Source organism: Sphaerodactylus townsendi, linkage group LG04 (assembly GCF_021028975.2).
Source record: "Sphaerodactylus townsendi isolate TG3544 linkage group LG04, MPM_Stown_v2.3, whole genome shotgun sequence".
In the NCBI taxonomy this organism is placed as follows: Eukaryota; Metazoa; Chordata; class Lepidosauria; order Squamata; family Sphaerodactylidae; genus Sphaerodactylus; species Sphaerodactylus townsendi.
Genome location: NC_059428.1, coordinates 146887691 through 146913358, shown reverse-complemented (window position 1 = coordinate 146913358; position 25668 = coordinate 146887691). Strand labels below are relative to the sequence as shown.

Below are 25668 nucleotides of genomic sequence, written 5' to 3'. Positions count from 1 at the left end.
CCCCCACCCCCCCCCCCCCCCACCCCCCCCCCCCCCCACCCCCCCCCCCCCCCACCCCCCCCCCCCCCCACCCCCCCCCCCCCCCACCCCCCCCCCCCCCCACCCCCCCCCCCCCCCACCCCCCCCCCCCCCCACCCCCCCCCCCCCCCACCCCCCCCCCCCCCCACCCCCCCCCCCCCCCACCCCCCCCCCCCCCCACCCCCCCCCCCCCCCACCCCCCCCCCCCCCCACCCCCCCCCCCCCCCACCCCCCCCCCCCCCCACCCCCCCCCCCCCCCACCCCCCCCCCCCCCCACCCCCCCCCCCCCCCACCCCCCCCCCCCCCCACCCCCCCCCCCCCCCACCCCCCCCCCCCCCCACCCCCCCCCCCCCCCACCCCCCCCCCCCCCCACCCCCCCCCCCCCCCACCCCCCCCCCCCCCCACCCCCCCCCCCCCCCACCCCCCCCCCCCCCCACCCCCCCCCCCCCCCACCCCCCCCCCCCCCCACCCCCCCCCCCCCCCACCCCCCCCCCCCCCCACCCCCCCCCCCCCCCACCCCCCCCCCCCCCCACCCCCCCCCCCCCCCACCCCCCCCCCCCCCCACCCCCCCCCCCCCCCACCCCCCCCCCCCCCCACCCCCCCCCCCCCCCACCCCCCCCCCCCCCCACCCCCCCCCCCCCCCACCCCCCCCCCCCCCCACCCCCCCCCCCCCCCACCCCCCCCCCCCCCCACCCCCCCCCCCCCCCACCCCCCCCCCCCCCCACCCCCCCCCCCCCCCACCCCCCCCCCCCCCCACCCCCCCCCCCCCCCACCCCCCCCCCCCCCCACCCCCCCCCCCCCCCACCCCCCCCCCCCCCCACCCCCCCCCCCCCCCACCCCCCCCCCCCCCCACCCCCCCCCCCCCCCACCCCCCCCCCCCCCCACCCCCCCCCCCCCCCACCCCCCCCCCCCCCCACCCCCCCCCCCCCCCACCCCCCCCCCCCCCCACCCCCCCCCCCCCCCACCCCCCCCCCCCCCCACCCCCCCCCCCCCCCACCCCCCCCCCCCCCCACCCCCCCCCCCCCCCACCCCCCCCCCCCCCCACCCCCCCCCCCCCCCACCCCCCCCCCCCCCCACCCCCCCCCCCCCCCACCCCCCCCCCCCCCCACCCCCCCCCCCCCCCACCCCCCCCCCCCCCCACCCCCCCCCCCCCCCACCCCCCCCCCCCCCCACCCCCCCCCCCCCCCACCCCCCCCCCCCCCCACCCCCCCCCCCCCCCACCCCCCCCCCCCCCCACCCCCCCCCCCCCCCACCCCCCCCCCCCCCCACCCCCCCCCCCCCCCACCCCCCCCCCCCCCCACCCCCCCCCCCCCCCACCCCCCCCCCCCCCCACCCCCCCCCCCCCCCACCCCCCCCCCCCCCCACCCCCCCCCCCCCCCACCCCCCCCCCCCCCCACCCCCCCCCCCCCCCACCCCCCCCCCCCCCCACCCCCCCCCCCCCCCACCCCCCCCCCCCCCCACCCCCCCCCCCCCCCACCCCCCCCCCCCCCCACCCCCCCCCCCCCCCACCCCCCCCCCCCCCCACCCCCCCCCCCCCCCACCCCCCCCCCCCCCCACCCCCCCCCCCCCCCACCCCCCCCCCCCCCCACCCCCCCCCCCCCCCACCCCCCCCCCCCCCCACCCCCCCCCCCCCCCACCCCCCCCCCCCCCCACCCCCCCCCCCCCCCACCCCCCCCCCCCCCCACCCCCCCCCCCCCCCACCCCCCCCCCCCCCCACCCCCCCCCCCCCCCACCCCCCCCCCCCCCCACCCCCCCCCCCCCCCACCCCCCCCCCCCCCCACCCCCCCCCCCCCCCACCCCCCCCCCCCCCCACCCCCCCCCCCCCCCACCCCCCCCCCCCCCCACCCCCCCCCCCCCCCACCCCCCCCCCCCCCCACCCCCCCCCCCCCCCACCCCCCCCCCCCCCCACCCCCCCCCCCCCCCACCCCCCCCCCCCCCCACCCCCCCCCCCCCCCACCCCCCCCCCCCCCCACCCCCCCCCCCCCCCACCCCCCCCCCCCCCCACCCCCCCCCCCCCCCACCCCCCCCCCCCCCCACCCCCCCCCCCCCCCACCCCCCCCCCCCCCCACCCCCCCCCCCCCCCACCCCCCCCCCCCCCCACCCCCCCCCCCCCCCACCCCCCCCCCCCCCCACCCCCCCCCCCCCCCACCCCCCCCCCCCCCCACCCCCCCCCCCCCCCACCCCCCCCCCCCCCCACCCCCCCCCCCCCCCACCCCCCCCCCCCCCCACCCCCCCCCCCCCCCACCCCCCCCCCCCCCCACCCCCCCCCCCCCCCACCCCCCCCCCCCCCCACCCCCCCCCCCCCCCACCCCCCCCCCCCCCCACCCCCCCCCCCCCCCACCCCCCCCCCCCCCCACCCCCCCCCCCCCCCACCCCCCCCCCCCCCCACCCCCCCCCCCCCCCACCCCCCCCCCCCCCCACCCCCCCCCCCCCCCACCCCCCCCCCCCCCCACCCCCCCCCCCCCCCACCCCCCCCCCCCCCCACCCCCCCCCCCCCCCACCCCCCCCCCCCCCCACCCCCCCCCCCCCCCACCCCCCCCCCCCCCCACCCCCCCCCCCCCCCACCCCCCCCCCCCCCCACCCCCCCCCCCCCCCACCCCCCCCCCCCCCCACCCCCCCCCCCCCCCACCCCCCCCCCCCCCCACCCCCCCCCCCCCCCACCCCCCCCCCCCCCCACCCCCCCCCCCCCCCACCCCCCCCCCCCCCCACCCCCCCCCCCCCCCACCCCCCCCCCCCCCCACCCCCCCCCCCCCCCACCCCCCCCCCCCCCCACCCCCCCCCCCCCCCACCCCCCCCCCCCCCCACCCCCCCCCCCCCCCACCCCCCCCCCCCCCCACCCCCCCCCCCCCCCACCCCCCCCCCCCCCCACCCCCCCCCCCCCCCACCCCCCCCCCCCCCCACCCCCCCCCCCCCCCACCCCCCCCCCCCCCCACCCCCCCCCCCCCCCACCCCCCCCCCCCCCCACCCCCCCCCCCCCCCACCCCCCCCCCCCCCCACCCCCCCCCCCCCCCACCCCCCCCCCCCCCCACCCCCCCCCCCCCCCACCCCCCCCCCCCCCCACCCCCCCCCCCCCCCACCCCCCCCCCCCCCCACCCCCCCCCCCCCCCACCCCCCCCCCCCCCCACCCCCCCCCCCCCCCACCCCCCCCCCCCCCCACCCCCCCCCCCCCCCACCCCCCCCCCCCCCCACCCCCCCCCCCCCCCACCCCCCCCCCCCCCCACCCCCCCCCCCCCCCACCCCCCCCCCCCCCCACCCCCCCCCCCCCCCACCCCCCCCCCCCCCCACCCCCCCCCCCCCCCACCCCCCCCCCCCCCCACCCCCCCCCCCCCCCACCCCCCCCCCCCCCCACCCCCCCCCCCCCCCACCCCCCCCCCCCCCCACCCCCCCCCCCCCCCACCCCCCCCCCCCCCCACCCCCCCCCCCCCCCACCCCCCCCCCCCCCCACCCCCCCCCCCCCCCACCCCCCCCCCCCCCCACCCCCCCCCCCCCCCACCCCCCCCCCCCCCCACCCCCCCCCCCCCCCACCCCCCCCCCCCCCCACCCCCCCCCCCCCCCACCCCCCCCCCCCCCCACCCCCCCCCCCCCCCACCCCCCCCCCCCCCCACCCCCCCCCCCCCCCACCCCCCCCCCCCCCCACCCCCCCCCCCCCCCACCCCCCCCCCCCCCCACCCCCCCCCCCCCCCACCCCCCCCCCCCCCCACCCCCCCCCCCCCCCACCCCCCCCCCCCCCCACCCCCCCCCCCCCCCACCCCCCCCCCCCCCCACCCCCCCCCCCCCCCACCCCCCCCCCCCCCCACCCCCCCCCCCCCCCACCCCCCCCCCCCCCCACCCCCCCCCCCCCCCACCCCCCCCCCCCCCCACCCCCCCCCCCCCCCACCCCCCCCCCCCCCCACCCCCCCCCCCCCCCACCCCCCCCCCCCCCCACCCCCCCCCCCCCCCACCCCCCCCCCCCCCCACCCCCCCCCCCCCCCACCCCCCCCCCCCCCCACCCCCCCCCCCCCCCACCCCCCCCCCCCCCCACCCCCCCCCCCCCCCACCCCCCCCCCCCCCCACCCCCCCCCCCCCCCACCCCCCCCCCCCCCCACCCCCCCCCCCCCCCACCCCCCCCCCCCCCCACCCCCCCCCCCCCCCACCCCCCCCCCCCCCCACCCCCCCCCCCCCCCACCCCCCCCCCCCCCCACCCCCCCCCCCCCCCACCCCCCCCCCCCCCCACCCCCCCCCCCCCCCACCCCCCCCCCCCCCCACCCCCCCCCCCCCCCACCCCCCCCCCCCCCCACCCCCCCCCCCCCCCACCCCCCCCCCCCCCCACCCCCCCCCCCCCCCACCCCCCCCCCCCCCCACCCCCCCCCCCCCCCACCCCCCCCCCCCCCCACCCCCCCCCCCCCCCACCCCCCCCCCCCCCCACCCCCCCCCCCCCCCACCCCCCCCCCCCCCCACCCCCCCCCCCCCCCACCCCCCCCCCCCCCCACCCCCCCCCCCCCCCACCCCCCCCCCCCCCCACCCCCCCCCCCCCCCACCCCCCCCCCCCCCCACCCCCCCCCCCCCCCACCCCCCCCCCCCCCCACCCCCCCCCCCCCCCACCCCCCCCCCCCCCCACCCCCCCCCCCCCCCACCCCCCCCCCCCCCCACCCCCCCCCCCCCCCACCCCCCCCCCCCCCCACCCCCCCCCCCCCCCACCCCCCCCCCCCCCCACCCCCCCCCCCCCCCACCCCCCCCCCCCCCCACCCCCCCCCCCCCCCACCCCCCCCCCCCCCCACCCCCCCCCCCCCCCACCCCCCCCCCCCCCCACCCCCCCCCCCCCCCACCCCCCCCCCCCCCCACCCCCCCCCCCCCCCACCCCCCCCCCCCCCCACCCCCCCCCCCCCCCACCCCCCCCCCCCCCCACCCCCCCCCCCCCCCACCCCCCCCCCCCCCCACCCCCCCCCCCCCCCACCCCCCCCCCCCCCCACCCCCCCCCCCCCCCACCCCCCCCCCCCCCCACCCCCCCCCCCCCCCACCCCCCCCCCCCCCCACCCCCCCCCCCCCCCACCCCCCCCCCCCCCCACCCCCCCCCCCCCCCACCCCCCCCCCCCCCCACCCCCCCCCCCCCCCACCCCCCCCCCCCCCCACCCCCCCCCCCCCCCACCCCCCCCCCCCCCCACCCCCCCCCCCCCCCACCCCCCCCCCCCCCCACCCCCCCCCCCCCCCACCCCCCCCCCCCCCCACCCCCCCCCCCCCCCACCCCCCCCCCCCCCCACCCCCCCCCCCCCCCACCCCCCCCCCCCCCCACCCCCCCCCCCCCCCACCCCCCCCCCCCCCCACCCCCCCCCCCCCCCACCCCCCCCCCCCCCCACCCCCCCCCCCCCCCACCCCCCCCCCCCCCCACCCCCCCCCCCCCCCACCCCCCCCCCCCCCCACCCCCCCCCCCCCCCACCCCCCCCCCCCCCCACCCCCCCCCCCCCCCACCCCCCCCCCCCCCCACCCCCCCCCCCCCCCACCCCCCCCCCCCCCCACCCCCCCCCCCCCCCACCCCCCCCCCCCCCCACCCCCCCCCCCCCCCACCCCCCCCCCCCCCCACCCCCCCCCCCCCCCACCCCCCCCCCCCCCCACCCCCCCCCCCCCCCACCCCCCCCCCCCCCCACCCCCCCCCCCCCCCACCCCCCCCCCCCCCCACCCCCCCCCCCCCCCACCCCCCCCCCCCCCCACCCCCCCCCCCCCCCACCCCCCCCCCCCCCCACCCCCCCCCCCCCCCACCCCCCCCCCCCCCCACCCCCCCCCCCCCCCACCCCCCCCCCCCCCCACCCCCCCCCCCCCCCACCCCCCCCCCCCCCCACCCCCCCCCCCCCCCACCCCCCCCCCCCCCCACCCCCCCCCCCCCCCACCCCCCCCCCCCCCCACCCCCCCCCCCCCCCACCCCCCCCCCCCCCCACCCCCCCCCCCCCCCACCCCCCCCCCCCCCCACCCCCCCCCCCCCCCACCCCCCCCCCCCCCCACCCCCCCCCCCCCCCACCCCCCCCCCCCCCCACCCCCCCCCCCCCCCACCCCCCCCCCCCCCCACCCCCCCCCCCCCCCACCCCCCCCCCCCCCCACCCCCCCCCCCCCCCACCCCCCCCCCCCCCCACCCCCCCCCCCCCCCACCCCCCCCCCCCCCCACCCCCCCCCCCCCCCACCCCCCCCCCCCCCCACCCCCCCCCCCCCCCACCCCCCCCCCCCCCCACCCCCCCCCCCCCCCACCCCCCCCCCCCCCCACCCCCCCCCCCCCCCACCCCCCCCCCCCCCCACCCCCCCCCCCCCCCACCCCCCCCCCCCCCCACCCCCCCCCCCCCCCACCCCCCCCCCCCCCCACCCCCCCCCCCCCCCACCCCCCCCCCCCCCCACCCCCCCCCCCCCCCACCCCCCCCCCCCCCCACCCCCCCCCCCCCCCACCCCCCCCCCCCCCCACCCCCCCCCCCCCCCACCCCCCCCCCCCCCCACCCCCCCCCCCCCCCACCCCCCCCCCCCCCCACCCCCCCCCCCCCCCACCCCCCCCCCCCCCCACCCCCCCCCCCCCCCACCCCCCCCCCCCCCCACCCCCCCCCCCCCCCACCCCCCCCCCCCCCCACCCCCCCCCCCCCCCACCCCCCCCCCCCCCCACCCCCCCCCCCCCCCACCCCCCCCCCCCCCCACCCCCCCCCCCCCCCACCCCCCCCCCCCCCCACCCCCCCCCCCCCCCACCCCCCCCCCCCCCCACCCCCCCCCCCCCCCACCCCCCCCCCCCCCCACCCCCCCCCCCCCCCACCCCCCCCCCCCCCCACCCCCCCCCCCCCCCACCCCCCCCCCCCCCCACCCCCCCCCCCCCCCACCCCCCCCCCCCCCCACCCCCCCCCCCCCCCACCCCCCCCCCCCCCCACCCCCCCCCCCCCCCACCCCCCCCCCCCCCCACCCCCCCCCCCCCCCACCCCCCCCCCCCCCCACCCCCCCCCCCCCCCACCCCCCCCCCCCCCCACCCCCCCCCCCCCCCACCCCCCCCCCCCCCCACCCCCCCCCCCCCCCACCCCCCCCCCCCCCCACCCCCCCCCCCCCCCACCCCCCCCCCCCCCCACCCCCCCCCCCCCCCACCCCCCCCCCCCCCCACCCCCCCCCCCCCCCACCCCCCCCCCCCCCCACCCCCCCCCCCCCCCACCCCCCCCCCCCCCCACCCCCCCCCCCCCCCACCCCCCCCCCCCCCCACCCCCCCCCCCCCCCACCCCCCCCCCCCCCCACCCCCCCCCCCCCCCACCCCCCCCCCCCCCCACCCCCCCCCCCCCCCACCCCCCCCCCCCCCCACCCCCCCCCCCCCCCACCCCCCCCCCCCCCCACCCCCCCCCCCCCCCACCCCCCCCCCCCCCCACCCCCCCCCCCCCCCACCCCCCCCCCCCCCCACCCCCCCCCCCCCCCACCCCCCCCCCCCCCCACCCCCCCCCCCCCCCACCCCCCCCCCCCCCCACCCCCCCCCCCCCCCACCCCCCCCCCCCCCCACCCCCCCCCCCCCCCACCCCCCCCCCCCCCCACCCCCCCCCCCCCCCACCCCCCCCCCCCCCCACCCCCCCCCCCCCCCACCCCCCCCCCCCCCCACCCCCCCCCCCCCCCACCCCCCCCCCCCCCCACCCCCCCCCCCCCCCACCCCCCCCCCCCCCCACCCCCCCCCCCCCCCACCCCCCCCCCCCCCCACCCCCCCCCCCCCCCACCCCCCCCCCCCCCCACCCCCCCCCCCCCCCACCCCCCCCCCCCCCCACCCCCCCCCCCCCCCACCCCCCCCCCCCCCCACCCCCCCCCCCCCCCACCCCCCCCCCCCCCCACCCCCCCCCCCCCCCACCCCCCCCCCCCCCCACCCCCCCCCCCCCCCACCCCCCCCCCCCCCCACCCCCCCCCCCCCCCACCCCCCCCCCCCCCCACCCCCCCCCCCCCCCACCCCCCCCCCCCCCCACCCCCCCCCCCCCCCACCCCCCCCCCCCCCCACCCCCCCCCCCCCCCACCCCCCCCCCCCCCCACCCCCCCCCCCCCCCACCCCCCCCCCCCCCCACCCCCCCCCCCCCCCACCCCCCCCCCCCCCCACCCCCCCCCCCCCCCACCCCCCCCCCCCCCCACCCCCCCCCCCCCCCACCCCCCCCCCCCCCCACCCCCCCCCCCCCCCACCCCCCCCCCCCCCCACCCCCCCCCCCCCCCACCCCCCCCCCCCCCCACCCCCCCCCCCCCCCACCCCCCCCCCCCCCCACCCCCCCCCCCCCCCACCCCCCCCCCCCCCCACCCCCCCCCCCCCCCACCCCCCCCCCCCCCCACCCCCCCCCCCCCCCACCCCCCCCCCCCCCCACCCCCCCCCCCCCCCACCCCCCCCCCCCCCCACCCCCCCCCCCCCCCACCCCCCCCCCCCCCCACCCCCCCCCCCCCCCACCCCCCCCCCCCCCCACCCCCCCCCCCCCCCACCCCCCCCCCCCCCCACCCCCCCCCCCCCCCACCCCCCCCCCCCCCCACCCCCCCCCCCCCCCACCCCCCCCCCCCCCCACCCCCCCCCCCCCCCACCCCCCCCCCCCCCCACCCCCCCCCCCCCCCACCCCCCCCCCCCCCCACCCCCCCCCCCCCCCACCCCCCCCCCCCCCCACCCCCCCCCCCCCCCACCCCCCCCCCCCCCCACCCCCCCCCCCCCCCACCCCCCCCCCCCCCCACCCCCCCCCCCCCCCACCCCCCCCCCCCCCCACCCCCCCCCCCCCCCACCCCCCCCCCCCCCCACCCCCCCCCCCCCCCACCCCCCCCCCCCCCCACCCCCCCCCCCCCCCACCCCCCCCCCCCCCCACCCCCCCCCCCCCCCACCCCCCCCCCCCCCCACCCCCCCCCCCCCCCACCCCCCCCCCCCCCCACCCCCCCCCCCCCCCACCCCCCCCCCCCCCCACCCCCCCCCCCCCCCACCCCCCCCCCCCCCCACCCCCCCCCCCCCCCACCCCCCCCCCCCCCCACCCCCCCCCCCCCCCACCCCCCCCCCCCCCCACCCCCCCCCCCCCCCACCCCCCCCCCCCCCCACCCCCCCCCCCCCCCACCCCCCCCCCCCCCCACCCCCCCCCCCCCCCACCCCCCCCCCCCCCCACCCCCCCCCCCCCCCACCCCCCCCCCCCCCCACCCCCCCCCCCCCCCACCCCCCCCCCCCCCCACCCCCCCCCCCCCCCACCCCCCCCCCCCCCCACCCCCCCCCCCCCCCACCCCCCCCCCCCCCCACCCCCCCCCCCCCCCACCCCCCCCCCCCCCCACCCCCCCCCCCCCCCACCCCCCCCCCCCCCCACCCCCCCCCCCCCCCACCCCCCCCCCCCCCCACCCCCCCCCCCCCCCACCCCCCCCCCCCCCCACCCCCCCCCCCCCCCACCCCCCCCCCCCCCCACCCCCCCCCCCCCCCACCCCCCCCCCCCCCCACCCCCCCCCCCCCCCACCCCCCCCCCCCCCCACCCCCCCCCCCCCCCACCCCCCCCCCCCCCCACCCCCCCCCCCCCCCACCCCCCCCCCCCCCCACCCCCCCCCCCCCCCACCCCCCCCCCCCCCCACCCCCCCCCCCCCCCACCCCCCCCCCCCCCCACCCCCCCCCCCCCCCACCCCCCCCCCCCCCCACCCCCCCCCCCCCCCACCCCCCCCCCCCCCCACCCCCCCCCCCCCCCACCCCCCCCCCCCCCCACCCCCCCCCCCCCCCACCCCCCCCCCCCCCCACCCCCCCCCCCCCCCACCCCCCCCCCCCCCCACCCCCCCCCCCCCCCACCCCCCCCCCCCCCCACCCCCCCCCCCCCCCACCCCCCCCCCCCCCCACCCCCCCCCCCCCCCACCAAATCGTGTTGGTCTCTAAAGCGCCCGAAAATCGTGTTGGTCTCTAAACCGCCCGAAAATTGTGTTGGTCTCTAAAGCACCCGAAAATCATGTTGGTCTCTAAAGTGCAGCTACTGCAGACCAACATGGCTGCCTTCCGGAACGTTCCCCGAGTGGTTTCACAAACTGTGCAAATAAAAGAGAGGTGAAATCAAGAGGTATATATGAAAGCGTAACAGAATGGACTGGTTTTAATTTTTTTAAAGGAACAAATCTTTAGCTGGGTGCTGATCCACGCTGCTGACCCATGTTTGGCGGTGGTTTGGTGACAATCCAAAAAGACAAAGAGTTCTTCCCCGGGTGGACTGCCATTTTAGCCCCACCACTTAACAACTGGTTAAAAAAAACCCTACTCCAATCATTTGGTCTTTGAATCGGTTCAATTTCCACGTAAGCGTGGGCTGAGTTCCAGCATCTCTTAAGCCTGAGCCAACTTCTCCTTTGCTGAAAGCTCTCTCATGGATTCAGTGTATCCTTCGCCCTGGTTTGGAATGAGGGATGGATCACAAAACGTCTTCTCTTCGGCTATCCTGCCAACGGCATCACAACACTGGAGGAGGAGGGAATGAATCCCAACCTTTTCTCCTTCCGATTTCCAATTCCTCAAAGCCCGACCCTGATCATATTGTGGCTTCCATGTGCAGAATCTTCAAGGCCTCCGAAATTTGGGAGCTGGTGTCGATCTGCCCGTACATCCCAACCAGGAAAGCCCGGTGCAACAGTACAGCCGCATGTTCTGGGAGGAGGAAAGACACAGGTTAGAAAGATCCATTGGAAATGGAACACTTTGCCCTGCTGATCATTTGGTATTCAAAGATAGACTGCCTCTTAACATGGAGTTTCTATTAAAGTTCTCCTAGTTAACACTGATAGACCTTTCCTTACTGTATCTGTCTAAACCACCAGTCTGTGTGTGTGTGTGTGTGTGTGTGTGTGTGTGCGCGCGCACGTGTGTGCATGTGAACAATAGGGAAAAGCTCTTGGCGATATTCCAGGAACAGCTAGGTTGGCCACTCCAGGCAATTTTGAATTTTTCTGCAAGCCCATAGCTGGGACTGGCCCCAGTCTGTGGATTTTTTGATCCGCATATTTAAAAATAGTTATCCACATATAAGGACAATTATTATATCACACCTGCCTCATTTGCCCAATCAATTCAGAGGGCTATCTGATTTGGATTTAAAACATCATTTCTTCTGCCTGTTACCTGATCCATTGTAGGCTATTAGGTCTAACAGCTTATGTGAGGAATCGGATTTGGGACTCCCCAATTCCGGCCAGAAATTTATCTGCTGATTCGCCGGTTACCTGGATTCCCCCACTAGCCATCCTTAATAAGTGTGCAAACTAACAAACAAATACCTTCCTTGATTTTGGGGATTATGATTATTTATTTATTACATTGGTTGACCGCTCTCCCCTGCCAAACGGGTTCAAATGCGTTTTCCCCCCAAGGCAGCAATTGACATCTTTCTGCTTGTGCCATACAAAGGTCTATTTAAAAAAAAAATCTATCAGGAATTATGCGTTAAGTGCTGAGCGAGGGCGGAGGCTGCTGTTATCAGAACCATCTAGGCCTAACAGGAACGTCAGCCAATATTTGCCAGGGATCAAAGAAAAGGTTGCCAGCTCACATTCTGATCAAAACATACAGCCCATCGTGCCCTCTCCCACCCACGGTGTGCTTGACAAGTATTTGCAAGACAGAAGAGCAGCAAACTTGCTTTGAAGACCGTTCTTGACCCTGGAAGCCTTGGAGGAAAAGGTACCTCTAGTCTCTGGGGTTTTTCAGCACCTAAATGCCACCATTTTTTGCAAAGATTAAAAAAAATTGGCCTTTCCTTACTGTATCTGTCTAAACCACCAGTGTGCGTGTGTGGACAACAGGGAAGAGCCAGTGTGGCATAGTGGTTAAGAGCAGGTGCACTCTAATCTGGAGAACCAGGTTTAAATCCCCACTCTGCCACTCGAGCTGTGCAGGCTTATCTGGTGAACTAGATTAGCTTGTGCACTCCAACATATGCCCGCTGGGTCACCTTGGGCTAGTCACAGTTCTTCAGAGCTCTCTCAGCCTCACCCACCTCACAGGGTGCTTGCTGTGCAGGGGGGAGGGGGGAAGGGAAAGGAGTTTGTAAGTCCCTTTGAGTCTCCTTACAGGAGAGAAAGGGGGATATAAATCCAAACTCTTCTCTTCTTCCTCTCTTGTCTTGAAAATCCTTAGGTAGTTTAACACGTTATGGCTGCTCCTTTTATCCCTGGCATCTACCTCTCTGAGCACAGATGGCTTTGAAGAGCGATTGGTCATTCTCTTTGGCCATTCTCCCATACCCCTCCTTACAACTCTTCCTCCTTTTCTTCTCTTGTAGATATCCCAGAAACAGCCAAGTTGGCCACTCAGGGAAATTCCAGATTTTTCTGCAAGCTCACATCCGGGACTAACCCCAGCCTATGGATTTTTTGATCTGTACATCTAAAGATTTTTTACAAGGACTCTGGAAAATCTGGTTTGTAGGAGGAAACCTAGTTTGGTGAAGAAAAGGTGAAGAGGTGACATGATAGCCATGTCGACAACTGAAGGCTGTGGCAACCTATTGGAGTCAAATCAATTGTTCGCCCATTTCCTTGCCCCTTATCCCTTGTTCTGTGTTAGGTGCCACTCTAACAAACTCTGTGTTTCATAGTGGAGTGTTGATACTGTATGCTGTTGTGATGCCTGGGCTCTGTTGGTGGGTCTTCAGTCTGGTCTGTGGAGAGGTGTATGGGAATGGCACTTTTGATGAGTCCATTTGGACTAAACTATTGATAAGACTCTGAATGGCTGTTGTATCTATCTGTCTTTTTATGGACAACTGTTTTATTGTATTTTGGAATGCCAATAAAGGCTTGTCTACCTAAACTGATAGCCATGTTTAGATATTGGAAGGGATGTCATGTTGGTGAGGGAGCAAGGTTGTCTTCTGCTGCTCCAGAGACTAGGGCCAGGAGTGATGGGTTCAAGGTGAAGGAAAAGAGATTCCACCTAAACATCAGGAAGAACTTCCTGACAGTCAGGGCTGTTCGACAGTGGAATGCACTACCTCGGAGTGTGGTGGAGTCTCCTTTGGAGGTTTTTAAAGAGAGGCTGGATGGCCATCAGTCAGGAGTACTTTGATTGTGTGTTCCTGCATTGCAGGGGGTTGGACTGGATGGCCCCTGGGGTCTCTTCCAACTCTGTGATTCCATGATTCTACTTACACTGGCGCTTCACGGGTGATTAAGCAAGCGTCTTATTTATTTCAAAGTCTAGTAAACGTGCACATGTTTTCTTCTGGTAAGACCGGCCTTGCACATTCCTTTGTTAATTTATTTCAGTGGAGAAATTTGAGAATAGTGTGAAAGTGCTCTGAGCTTTTGGAAAGAAGGGGGTGAAAAGGTTTGGCGCAAATAAAGAAAATTACACTTTCCAGCAGTATTTGCGCTGCTAAACACAGGCCTGGCTGTGGGGAATTGTTCGCTAGGGAGAGTAATGTATACATTTACGAGACTGTGAATTTGGGACATTTCAGTTCACGTGCCCAGATCCCGGTACAGCAGCCAGCCTTCGTTATGTGCAGATTTCACCCTTTGGCACTGCAACCGGTGGTGGAAAACACCGTCAAGCCTCAGCCGACTTACGGTGACCCCAGTAGGTTTTCGAGGCAAGGGACAAACAATCTCACCTTGGCAAAGGAGGGTATATTCCGGCAGGTTCCTCAACGCCGTCTGAACAACCTCAAAGTCGCGGCTCCCGAGGCAGTACATGAACGTAGGAAGGAAGTCCGCTGCCACGCTGGAAATTCGAAACAGACCAAAACTCTAAAAAACTTCCCAACAGACTCGACCACACTTTCCTGATCTCAATCCAGAGCAGAGAGTTTGCTGGCTCCGCAACTTTTGCCGCAAAAGGGCTACGTGCAGTTCCGAGATATACACGCTTTTAAAAAAGGAGGAGTTCCACGCGAACTTTCCCTGCATGCTACACCAGTTCACTCAGTGCCTTGTTTAAACTAAACAGGTAAAAATCCTGTTTGTAAAATGCTGGAAAACGGCTCTGGAGCGATCGGGAGGGAAAGAGGGTGTCCAACTGCTGGCCTGTCCGTCAGTGGAGAAAACAGCTGGCCGTCGGCCATCAGCATGACCAGCAATTGGCCGCGAGTGTAACCCCTGTGTAAGAATGGGATGACCCAGAAAGGGGTGGAGTCTGAAAAGAAGCAGAAGGCTGCAGAACTCATGAGGTTGGAAGAAGCAAGGCTACCAGGCTGGGACCTGGATTGATTTTATTAAGCCCTTAACACCTTGTTTAAAGTAACTGTAATGTTGTGGGGAACTAGTGGGAAGGGAGTTTATTTTTTTGCTATATTGTAAATGTTAGAATTTATTGTTTCAGGGTTTTTGTGTATGTAAATGGTGAGAGTTTTCTGGGAACCTTCATCATCTTGAAGCCTGTTCACCCAGCCTCTGAACTCTTCAAAACCAACCACCAGCAAAGAAGAATTGGACTTGGCAATATCAATAGACTGTAAATATAAGGACTCGAAAATGCAAACTTAATAGGACTGTAAAGTGTAAATGTTAAATGTTTTAAAAGTGTTATCTGTTAAGAGAAGTAAACTGTTTTGCTTTAAACTGAGTTCTTTGCAACTCCTTCCAAGTACTGCCCCACAGAACCCACAGAAAGAGGTTACATGAGCACAGCCCTGCTGCTCCTTCCTAAAGGGGTTTGCATCACCTGCTTGCTCAGCCAACACCTGTCAGAAAGGCCGAAGCCCTGGGGCGCTGGAAACAGTGCCCCCCCCCCCAATTTGACAGGCCCACATCCCTGCCGGGACCCGAAACTTCAGCCTAGTCGGCCTTCTGGGTAATGCGGGCCTGCCCCCTGCCTGTTCTCACACATTCCTACCTGCTGAGCCATCTTTCCCCCTTACCTGGGGTTGTTTTGAATGGAGCGGAGAGCGAGGCAAAAGGCAAGGTTGCGGCAGATCTCTTCGGGAGAGCTCATCAGGCGTTGCAGGTGAGACTGAGGGGGGCAGAAGAAACAGCAGCGCTTAAATAGAAACCTCCCCCCCTCCAGATATCTAAATAACTGAACCTCTTGGGGCAGCACAGAAGTCAACGGACTTACGCTGGAGTATGTCAAGGCAGCTTACAAACTGCTCTCCCTTCCTCTCCCCACAACAGACGTGCGATAAGTGCAGTTGAGATAGTGCTGAGAGAACAGTGACTGGCCCAAGGTCACCCAGCAGGCTTCATGTGTAGGAGCAGGGAAACAAATCCAGTTCGCCAGATGAGAGTTCTCCACTCTTGTGATGGAGTGAGGGATCAAACCTGGTCCTCCAGATCAGAGTCCACCACTCCTAACTACTACATTGTGCAGGCCAAAAGCAGGAAAAGGCTATCTAAGGTAAAAGCAGGAAAAGGTAATCTATACCATGGTGGCAAACCTCTTGCACTCCAGCCATGCTGGCAGGGGCTGATGGGAATTGTAGTCCATAACATCTGGAGTGCCAAAGGTTCGCCACCACTGGCTTAGAATGTTAAGTAACATAAAGGCACTTTAAGTATCTTAAAGGCACTTTAAGTATTGAAGGCAATGCATAAGGGAAAAAAATCTTTCCTGCCATGTGGTAAACTCTCTCCCCTGAAAGACTGCAAAAACATCCCAACTAGAGCAGGGGGCTAGAGGTTGGACTCAAAATCAGATTCCAGCGCGCAGAGAGGCGACCAACGTACGGAAAAAAAGCAGAGGATTTCCGGCCTCCGTCGAGACATCTCATCGATATCGGTCAGCACCTCCAGGATATCTGGGATGTGGGGGGAAAAAGAAACAGACCAGAGAGTTGTCAATTTCATCTGGCAAAACGGGAGAAGCCGGCAGACCTGCGTGAAATTTTGGCCCGTTCTGACTCCGACAAAACCAGGCAAGTTGGCTGCAAGATGAAAGCTAGTCCCGATATGGGGGCTCTTGGGAGCAACTCAGAGCTGAGCCGGACTCATAGCCGGTGCAACAGTCTGTGCGTGTTTGTGTATGCAGGAGTAACGCTTCAGGGCCTCTACTGGGGGATCGGTCTGAACCCCTGCAAATCCAGAGCAGAGCAAACGCCAGAGCAGAGCAGAGCAAACGTCAGCCTTTGAAACTTTTATTATTCCCCTCAACTGCCGCGCCCAGGGCGGCTTGAAGCAGAAGAAGAAGAAAAAGAAGAAGAGTTGGATTTATATCCCCCCCTTTTTCTCCTGTAAGGAGATTCAAAGGGGCTGACAATCTCCTTTCCCTTCCCCCCCCACAACAAGCACCCTATGAGGTAGGTGGGCTAAGAGGGTTCCAAAGAATTGTGACTAGCCCCAGGTCACCCAGCTGTCATGTGCTGGAGTGCACAAGCTAATCTGGTTCCCCAGATAAGCATCCACAGCTCAAGTGACAGAGCGGGGAATCAAACCCAGTTTTCCAGATTAGAGTGCACCTGCTCTTAACCACTACACCACACTGGCTCTCAAGTGTGCGAAAAGGTTCTCAGCGTGCAAAAAGAAACTGGAACCTGCGGCCCGTACCTTCCACGGTTCGCCCCCTGGAAAGCCTCTTCATGTATGGGGCCATTTCGGCAGGAGTGAGCAGCGTGAACAGCGAGACACTAACCAGGGGCAGGGACCCCGCTGCGGCCTCATCTAGACAAAGAGAAAGAGATAGGTGCTTTCATTGGGAGAATCGCACAACTGCACTCTAGCGCCACCTCAGCAGGTGGCTGGAGGTGGGACTGCAGACACTGACTTGGCAGTTCTTACATGAACCGAGGGGGGCCAATAGCCGGTTCTAAATATTTCGGGTCCAGTCCCCCAACCTGACTCCTCTGTTGGCATCTGGACCCTCCCGGAGACCATACACTTAAGATAAGGGAATTCTTCTCTGCCAGACATGCCTCATCTACTGAGTCCAAATTAAACCAAAACCCCAAGGCTCACCGTCTTTTTCATTGTCGGCACCCCGGTCAGCCGCGCTGTCCTTGCTTGGCAAACTTAGACCCGCCAGAAGAGATTTCAGCATTGCAAGATCGTTGTTATCTGATGATAGGTCGCTGCAGTAGAACAGTGCGATAAAATTAAAAAGTGTACAGCGTCGCTTGGAAAAAATGGGTCGGTGTTGAACCAGGATCTGAGAGACCCCAGGTTCGAAACCCCACTCTATCAGGAAAGCTGACCTTGGGCTAGTCTCAGCCTAGCCTACCTCGCAGGGTTCAAGTGAGAATAAAATGGAGCAAAGAAGGACCATGTAAGCTGCGTCAGGTATCCCCAAGGGAGAAGAAAAAGCAGGGTATAAATGAAGTCAACAAGGAAAACCTGACAGCCCAAGTTACTATCCTGGCTCTTGAGCCTTGATTTCCCCCCTGGGAGGGCCAGCTTCACTATCGCAGACAGAGAACTTCTGCATAAGAAACCTGAGTTCGAATTCCCACAAGCCTATAAAACTCACTAGAATTCAGTGGTTCTCAACCTTCCTAATGCAGCGACTCTTTAATACTACAGTTCCTCATGTTGTGGTGACCCCCAACCCTAACATTGATCCATTTTACAGATGGAGAACACTGATGCAGAGAGTCTTCGGCGACCCCTGTGAAAGGGCTGTTCGGCCCCCAAAGGGGTCCCGACCCCCAGGTTGAGAATTAGTGCACTAGATTCTTCAGGGTCAGGTGAAGAGGATCGGGTTTTTCTCTCCCAGCCACAGTTATCGCAAGGTTGAACGAACTATATGACTTCTACCATCTGGAATGTGGCCCCACTGTTCATCCTATGGCCACCAGTAGGGGACAGGACCCCCCCAGCATACAAATTCTTGCTTACAGAAAAACAAGATCTCAGCAGGGCCCTCTATGGAACCCCACAACAGAGACCCCCCAATCTAAAACATTTGCAGGCCACAGATTTCGCTATTCCCCACTGAGTTCCACTTCTGCAGCCGCACGGAATCCTTCACCACCCTTTCCCCCTGATTGTGAAACTGTATCCCTAAAGAAAAGTCCGGATAAAGAGAGAGGCCCGGACGGGGTACGTACTGGAGGGGGTCCGAATGCTTCTGCAGGAAGGAGACGGCAGCCTGGGCGTTGGACGTGACGTACTTGTGGATAAACTGCACGAACTTAGAGATGAAGGCCGCCAAGTGGCGAGAAGATTTCCGGTAGCTCTGAAATGGAAAAGGGGGGGGGGTCTTAAAAGGGATCCAGGCATCCCCTCCCGCGTACAGAACTCCCTCTGGGCCAGCTCCCACTATCACCACTACCACCGAGCTGCATCCTCCCAAACCACAAGCGAGAAGCTGGGGGGTTAAGGATGGCCCACAGACCACGTATGGTCCTGCCCGGGAATTAAGGCCCCAAGTAGACACCCTCCCATCAATCAAAGAAGCTTGCTTGGTGGTATACAACAGCACTGCCTCTCTGGTGGCCACAGCAAGCGATACCATGATGATGCCATAGTCCGACCCAGAGCTGCTCGGCCTCTCACCAGAAGCAGGCGGATGAAGGAGAGCAGACAATCCCACAGCGCCCCCTGGTGCTCGCTCTGGAAGACCTGCGGCTGGAGGAGCTCCAAGACCCCCAAGACGTGGCTGAAAAACGTGAGGTGGTTCTGCTGCCGGAATTCTTGGAAGTTGAGGTGGACCCGGCCATGGAGGAGGGCAGCGATCATGGGCAGGTGCCTGAGAAAAGAGCCGGGAGAAGACGCAAGAAATCAAAGGGACGAGTAGCGGTTTCAGAGGTGAAAGGTGATCCCAACAAGATCCAGAAAAGAATCGTGTGGATTTTATGGGCGGTAGCTCTGACGGTCCAGTTTTACCTAAGTGGCTAAAGAGCAAATGGCAGAAAAATTATTTTTTAGTGTTAATGTAACCCCCATGCTCAGAATGGGTTGACCCAGTAAGGGGTGGAGACTCAAAGCAGCAGAAGGCTGCAGAGCTAGTTTGGAGGAGACAAGGCTACCAGACTCGGACCTTGGTTGTATAAGCCCTTAACACCTTGTTAAGGTAAACTGCAATATTGTTGGGAACTACTGGGAAGGTAGTTGTTTATTTTTGCTATGTTGTAAATGTTGGAGTTTATTGTTTCAGGGTTTCTTTTTGTGGTTGTAATGGGTGAGCGTTCTCCTGGAAACCTTCATCATGTTGAATCCTGTTCATCGAGCCCTTGGAGTCTTCAGGAGCCAACCCACTTGCAAAGAAGAATTGGACTTGGCAGTATCAGTAGACTGTAAATATAAGGACTTGAAAATGCAACCTGAATAGGACCTTGAAATGTGATGTTAAATGTTGATGTTATATGTTAAGAAAGTAAACCATTTTGTTTTTAAAAATTTGTTGTTGCAAACTCATTCCACGTTCTGCCCCACAGAACCCACAAGCTGAGGTTACATTAACGCTCAGCAAAACTGGGGGGGGGGGGGGTCCCTAAGCCGAGCATGTTTAAACAAATTCAGACGTGCTCATCTGCCCATGGTTACCCTATGTCAGCGGTTCTCAACCTATGGGTTGCGACCCCTTTGGGGGTCGAACGACCCTTTCACAGGGGTCGCCTAAGACCATCGGAAAACACGTCTTGTAATTAGAAATAAATATTTCACAATATGTAATTACATATTGTTTCTGTGATTAGTCACTATGCTTTAATTATGTTCAATTTGTAACAATGAAAATACATCCTGCATATCAGATATTCACTTTACGATTCATAACAGTAGCAAAATTACAGTTATAAAGTAGCAACAAAAATGATGTTATGGTTGGGGGTCACCACAACATGAGGAACTGTATTAAAGGGTCACGGCATTAGGGAGGTTGAGAACAACTGACCTAGATAAATCCATGAGCCACAACACCAGTGGTTCTCAACCTGGGGGTCTGGACCCCTTTGGGGGTCGAACGACCCTTTCCCAGGGGTCGCCTAAGACTCTCTGCATCAGTGTTCTCCATCTGTAAAATGGATCAATGTTATGGTTGGGGGTCGCCACAACATGAGGAACTGTATTAAAGGGTCGCGGCATTAGGGAGGTTGAGAACCAGTGCCCTATGTCTTATGTGTTTGTGGGAAAGAGTCGAATGGAAACGAAAAGGTGACGGCGTGAGTTGAAAAGGAGGGGGGAGGCACGCACCTGAGCAGAAGAATGGGGTGAGCCACAGCCAGCTTCCGACAAGCCATGTTTGCGTCCCACAGCCGACTCTCGCCGGCTTTGGAGTCCGTGGAGTCGGCAAGGAGGGTGATGAACCGGTGGACCAGGGAATCCAGCTGCGAGGAGAGACGTGGCGGAGTCAGCGGCGGGGGACAGACCCCCGAGGACCTCGGGTGGGAGACCCGTCCATCGTTGCGACACAGAGGCAGGCAAGGGTACAAAACACCTCTGTCTTTCTCCGACCTGGATGGTCCAGACTAGCCCAATCTCGTCAGATCTTGGAAGCTAAGAAGGGGCAGCCCTAGTTATTACTTGGATGGGAGACCACCAAGAAAAAGAAGAGTTGGATTCTTATAAGGAGACTCAAAGGGGTTTACAATCTCCTTTCCCTTCCCCCCCAACAACAAATACTCTGTGAGGTAGATGGGGCGCTCTGAAGAACTGTGACTAGCCCAAGGGCACCCAGCTGGTGTGTGCTGAAGTGCACAAGCTAATCTGCCTCACTAGATAAGCCTTCACAGCTCAAGTGGCAGAGCGGGGATCAAACCCAGTTCTCCAGATTAGAGTGCACCTGCACTTTATTCCTTTACCGTTGACCGTCAGCACAGCTTCGGAATTCTTACAAAGTTTGAGGCGGGTAAGGGCACTATCGAGCCCCCAAATGCCTTCGCAGCGTGCGTATGCAGCGTGGACCACTTCTGCAATGCAGCTCCCTCCTGTAACTGGCTGGGATCCTTACTTTGCACGTGCTGCTATCAGCAGCCCCTTCGCTGGACAGCAACGTCTCCGGCACGGGCACAAGGATGTCGGGCAACTGGAGGTAGATTTGGAGCAGAAGGTCCTGGCAGTGTTTGCCCATGGAGCTAAAAATGGGGAAAAAGAGGGGAATGTGAAATTGCCCGCGTTGCCGCCAATACACTGAAGCTTGGGACTCCCAAGTCTGGCAGGCGCATGTGTAAAGCAGGAGAGGAATCACATCCACCTAAGTCAAAATCGATCCTGCTGGAAGAATGGCTTTTGCTTCTTTTCTTTGAAAATTCAAGGCGCTACACTCTGTTCCACATAAAGATGATAGTCTATTGTATATTCCTCTGCCATGGAGCATGCCTGACTGTTTTTGTTGTAGAATGCTCCCTCTGGGTCCCAGTGCCTACCTAACACTGCTCCCCGCAATCAGTTTGAAAGTAAAAATATATTTTGGCATAAATGTTCTTGTATCCAAGCGCCATGTTCATCCTCACCTGCTCCCCCACCGTTGGACGCAGCCCGTCAAATGCTCCACGACTTTTTTGATGCTTTCAATGTCTCCGTGGCAGCAGCTCAGCAAAAGCGGAAGCCGGGACTGGATCCCCGAGCAGGCGGCTCCCTCGGATGTGGCGCTCCTGGTCTCCGACTCCGCCAGGATCAGCTCCACCAGGCTGATAAGCTCGGGCGCCTTCAGCCGGAGGACAAACTCCTCTCGCCGTTTCTGAAAAGGCCAGTCCAGAGATGGTCGGAAAGAAATGGCAGGATCACAGAATCATAGAGTCGGAAGAGACCCCCCAGGGCCATCAAGTCCAACCCCCTGCCAAGCAGGAACACACAATCGAAGAAGAAGAAGAAGAAGAAGAGAAGGAGGAGGAGGAGGAGTTTGGATTTATATCCCCCCTTTCTCTCCTGTAGGAGACTCCAAGGGGTTTGCAATCTCCTTGCCCTTCCCCCCTCACAACAAATACCCTGTGAGGTGAGTGGGGCTGAGAGTGCTCCGAAGAACTGTGACTAGCCCAAGGTCACTCAGCTGGCGTGTTTGGGAGTGCACAGGCTAATCTGAATTCCCCAGATAAGCCTCCACAGCTCAGGCGGCAGAGCGGGGAGTCAAACCCGGTTCCTCCAGATTCGAGTACACCTGCTCTTAACCACTACGCCACTGCTGCTCCCAATCCAGACCTGGTGATTGAAGGAAGTGGAACGCTAAGCTAGATACCGTTCGCATCCTCCCGTCCCAATCTTCGTGGTGGACGACGAGCCCGTTACCTGGGGTATCCGCTGATCTCTGCCTTGCCAAATCCGAGGGATATGAATGCAGGCCCACAGAAAATCTAAGGATGCAGCTGGGTCAGACCTGGCAGGGGGGACAGAAAGCGGGAAGGAATGGCGGTTGAAATTCCAATGACGGTCGAATCCCCTCGGCCAGCAGACGGACCGAGGTCCTCGCCTGTAACTCTCCACCCGTGTCAATTTTTATCAGGTGAAAATCAGTGTTGCTATATTGCTGTTCCAAACAGCCATCGCCGACTTCAAATAATTCTTTCCTCAAATATATAGCAGGAAAGGCAATTCTGCAAGGAAGGGAAAACGGGGGGCAGGGGGGGGGTGTCCATTTCCTGATGCCTACCTGTCTGTCTGAATGCATGAGAACTGTGAGTCTACCCGAACACATAATTGGGGTTCAAATACCAGGACTGGGAAGGTCCTTTCAGCCAGAAAACGATTTCTAACTTCATCAGCACTAAAAAGGATTAAAAATGGGGCCCCAAAAGAGATGCCCCAAACATTTCTAATCTGGAGGGCCCTTCGCAACCAAGCCCCAAATCCTTTATTTGCGGTTTGAAAAGGTGTGTAAATTTCAGCCTCGGTGCAGCAGTCAAGTCGTTTATTCAATAAACACCAGTGGGTGCTAATTAAACGATTAAATATCAGAACGTTAGATAAAATACGATGGAAGGTTCCCTTTCAAAATTGTACCGTGTCTATATTTCACTGAACATTAAGGTGCATTTACTGTTGTTCTGTTATATGCTGTCATTTTTAATTTAAAAATAAAATTGGCGTGTGTTCATATGTGGTTGATAAAAATCTTATTAACAAAACGCAGTGCTAACAGGACCTCGGATTCCCTCCCACGGGCTTTCTGCTTTTCCGATGTCCTCCATCTGGGGGTTAAACATAAGAACATAAGAACAAGCCAGCTGGATCAGACCAGAGTCCATCTAGTCCAGCTCTCTGCTACTCGCAGTAGCCCACCAGGTGCCTTTGGGAGCTCACATGCAGGATGTGAAAGCAATGGCCTTCTGCTGCTGCTGCTCCCGAGCACCTGGTCTGCTAAGGCATTTGCAATCTCAGATCAAGGAGGATCAAGATTGGGAGCCAGAAATCGACTTCTCCTCCATAAATCTGTCCAAGCCCCTTTTAAAGCTATCCAGGTTAGTGGCCATCACCACCTCCTGTGGCAGCATATTCCAAACGCCAATCACACGTTGCGTGAAGAAGTGTTTCCTTTTATTAGTCCTAATTCTTCCCTCCAGCATTTTCAATTAATGCCCCCTGGTTCTAGTATTCTACTATCTTAATCGCCCATGCACACGAGCCATTTCTCTGCACGTATGTCAGAGGGCCTTTGTGGACGACTGCATCCGACTCGGCGAAGACTCACCTTTGTTCCTGATGCTTGCAAAGTAGGATCCGGATGCAATGGTGGAGCGTCGTCCAATTGGACTGGTGAGTGAGCAGGGCCAATAGGTATGGGCGGAAAGAAGGTGGCTCCGACTCTGAAGAATCTTTACCCTGCTGATGGGGGGGGGGGGGGGGGCACACAAAAAGTAGGGATTATAATGGCCAACTTGCAGCGGGAATTGGAGTTTGTCATCGCGAGATGCCGACCAGGGAAAGTAGAAGAGGGGGAGTTTGAATTTATACCCCACCTTTCCCTCCGTTAAGGAGACTCAAGGTGGCCTACAAGCTCCTTTCCCTTCCTCTCCCCACAACAGACACCTTGTGAGGCAGGTGGGGCTGAGAGAGTTCAGAGAGAACTGTGACTAGCCCAAGGTCACCCGGCAGGAATGTAGGAGTGCGGAAACACATCTGGTTCACCAGATAAGCCTCTGCCATTCAGGTGGAGGAGTGGGGAATCAAACCCGGTTCTCCAGATTAGAATCCACCTGCTCTTAACCACTACACCATGCTGGCTCTCTAGAATTTTCCCCGGACAGGTCACGCCACCTGCCAACTGAAGAAGCCAAGATATCATATCTGTATTTTCCCAAAAAGGTTAAATGAGTTCGGAGTCTTGAGTCCCCATTGCTCCATTGCAAGCGGTGCTTAGCCCAAGACTACCCAAAGAGGCGGCACCCAGAAGCTACCGCACCCTACAGTGGCCAAAAGATTAAAGTCAAGCTATGCAGATAGCAAGCATGGGGTAGGTGTTAAGACCAGTTGGCTCTGATCTGGAGAACCGGGTTTGATTCCCCACTCCTCCACATGAAGCCTGCTGGGTGACCTTGGGCCAGCCCCAGTTCTCTCAGAACTCTCTCAGCCCCAGCTGCCTCACAAGTGTCTGCTGTAAAGAGGGGAAAGAGTTTGTAAGCCGCTTTGAGACCCCTTACGGTTAAGAGAAGCGGGGCATAAATCCAAACTTCTTCTTTCTTGCAGCTACCGTTTCATTTTTGTCTGGGAGTTATCCCCACCTCGTTTCCAAGCCAGGTAGATTCAGGTGAAATTTCCACTTGCTAGTTTCGGCACTGCGGCGAAGCACCCCGCCCGATTTCCAGCTACTGATCCCATGTCGCGAACGGCTCCTCACCTTGTTCCACGAGAACAGCAGCCGTTGTTGGAAATCCGGACAACTGCTAATCACCTCGGGGTCCAGGATTTCCAGCCAGTCAATGAAAAGGCCTGAGGTAGGTCCAAGCCGGGCGATTTCAACACTGCAGGGATGAAATAAGACACGTGGGGGTAAATCCAAGGAAACCCACCCCTTCCTTACCAAGTTAGAAAGAGAAAAACCGAAGATACTCTCTTAGAGCCAGCGTGGCGTAGTGGTTAGGAGCAGGTGCACTCTAATCTGTGGTTTGATTCCCCACTCTGCCACTTGAGCTGTGGAGGCTTATCTGGGGAGCAGCAGTGGCGTAGGAGGTTAAGAGCTCGTGTATCTAATCTGGAGGAACCGGGTTTGATTCCCAGCTCTGCCGCCTGAGCTGTGGAGGCTTATCTGGGGAATTCAGATTAGCCTGTGCACTCCCACACACGCCAGCTGGGTGACCTTGGGCTAGTCACGGTTCTTCGGAGCTCTGTCAGCCCCACCTACCTCACAGGGTGTTTGTTGTGAGGGGGGAAGGGCAAGGAGATTGTAAACCCCTTTGAGTCTCCTGCAGGAGAGAAAGGGGGGATATAAATCCAAACTCTTCTTCTTCTTCTTCTTCTTGTACTGATTTGATTCCCCGCTCTGCCACTTGAGCTGTGGAGGCTTATCTCGGGAACCAGATTAGCCTGTACACTCCCACACACGCCAGCTGGGTGACCTTGGGCTGGTCACAGTTCTTCGGAGCTCTCTCAGTCCCACCCACCTCATGGGGTGTTTGTTGTGAGGGGGGAAGGGAAAGGAGATTGAATAAGTTCCTTTGAGTCTCCTTACAAAAGAGTTTCCTTACAGGAGAGAAAGGAGGGAGATAAATCCAAACTCTCCTTCTTTTCTCACCACCCACCTGCAGGCTTCGGCTTCTTTCTTCACAGGGGTCTCCTCTTGGTCTTGAAGCAGCAGAGAACTCACCACGGCGATGGGGCCCGTGGCCGGAAAGCGGGACGAGGTCTCCACGTTGACCGAGAAGAGGGCAGCCAGGAGCTCCTCCAGGAAGGGCGATCGGGCTTCCGTCAGGCCCTGAAGGACTGGGAGGA

At 66.4% G+C, this 25668-nt stretch overlaps 1 protein-coding gene across 2 annotated transcripts in view; it reads right to left on the bottom strand.

Moving 5' to 3' along the window:
- Nucleotides 1-10028: 10028 nt before the first annotated feature.
- The window catches only part of INTS1 (integrator complex subunit 1), a 38285-nt gene continuing 22645 nt past the window's right edge, over nucleotides 10029-25668 (bottom strand). The window contains exons 26-40 of one of the 2 annotated variants that reach the window (XM_048493483.1): nucleotides 25479-25659; nucleotides 24578-24701; nucleotides 23432-23565; nucleotides 22033-22120; nucleotides 21261-21487; nucleotides 20759-20882; nucleotides 20002-20135; nucleotides 18364-18556; nucleotides 17916-18043; nucleotides 16828-16940; nucleotides 16420-16533; nucleotides 15604-15674; nucleotides 14799-14890; nucleotides 13554-13663; nucleotides 10029-10591 (exon numbers count right to left, since the gene is read on the bottom strand). In XM_048493483.1, coding sequence (XP_048349440.1) covers nucleotides 10476-10591; nucleotides 13554-13663; nucleotides 14799-14890; nucleotides 15604-15674; nucleotides 16420-16533; nucleotides 16828-16940; nucleotides 17916-18043; nucleotides 18364-18556; nucleotides 20002-20135; nucleotides 20759-20882; nucleotides 21261-21487; nucleotides 22033-22120; nucleotides 23432-23565; nucleotides 24578-24701; nucleotides 25479-25659 — 1949 coding nt within the window. In that variant the 3' untranslated portion in view covers nucleotides 10029-10475. The remainder of the gene's footprint in view (nucleotides 10592-13553; nucleotides 13664-14798; nucleotides 14891-15603; nucleotides 15675-16419; nucleotides 16534-16827; nucleotides 16941-17915; nucleotides 18044-18363; nucleotides 18557-20001; nucleotides 20136-20758; nucleotides 20883-21260; nucleotides 21488-22032; nucleotides 22121-23431; nucleotides 23566-24577; nucleotides 24702-25478; nucleotides 25660-25668) is intronic. The other variant, XM_048493484.1, reaches the window with a different exon arrangement.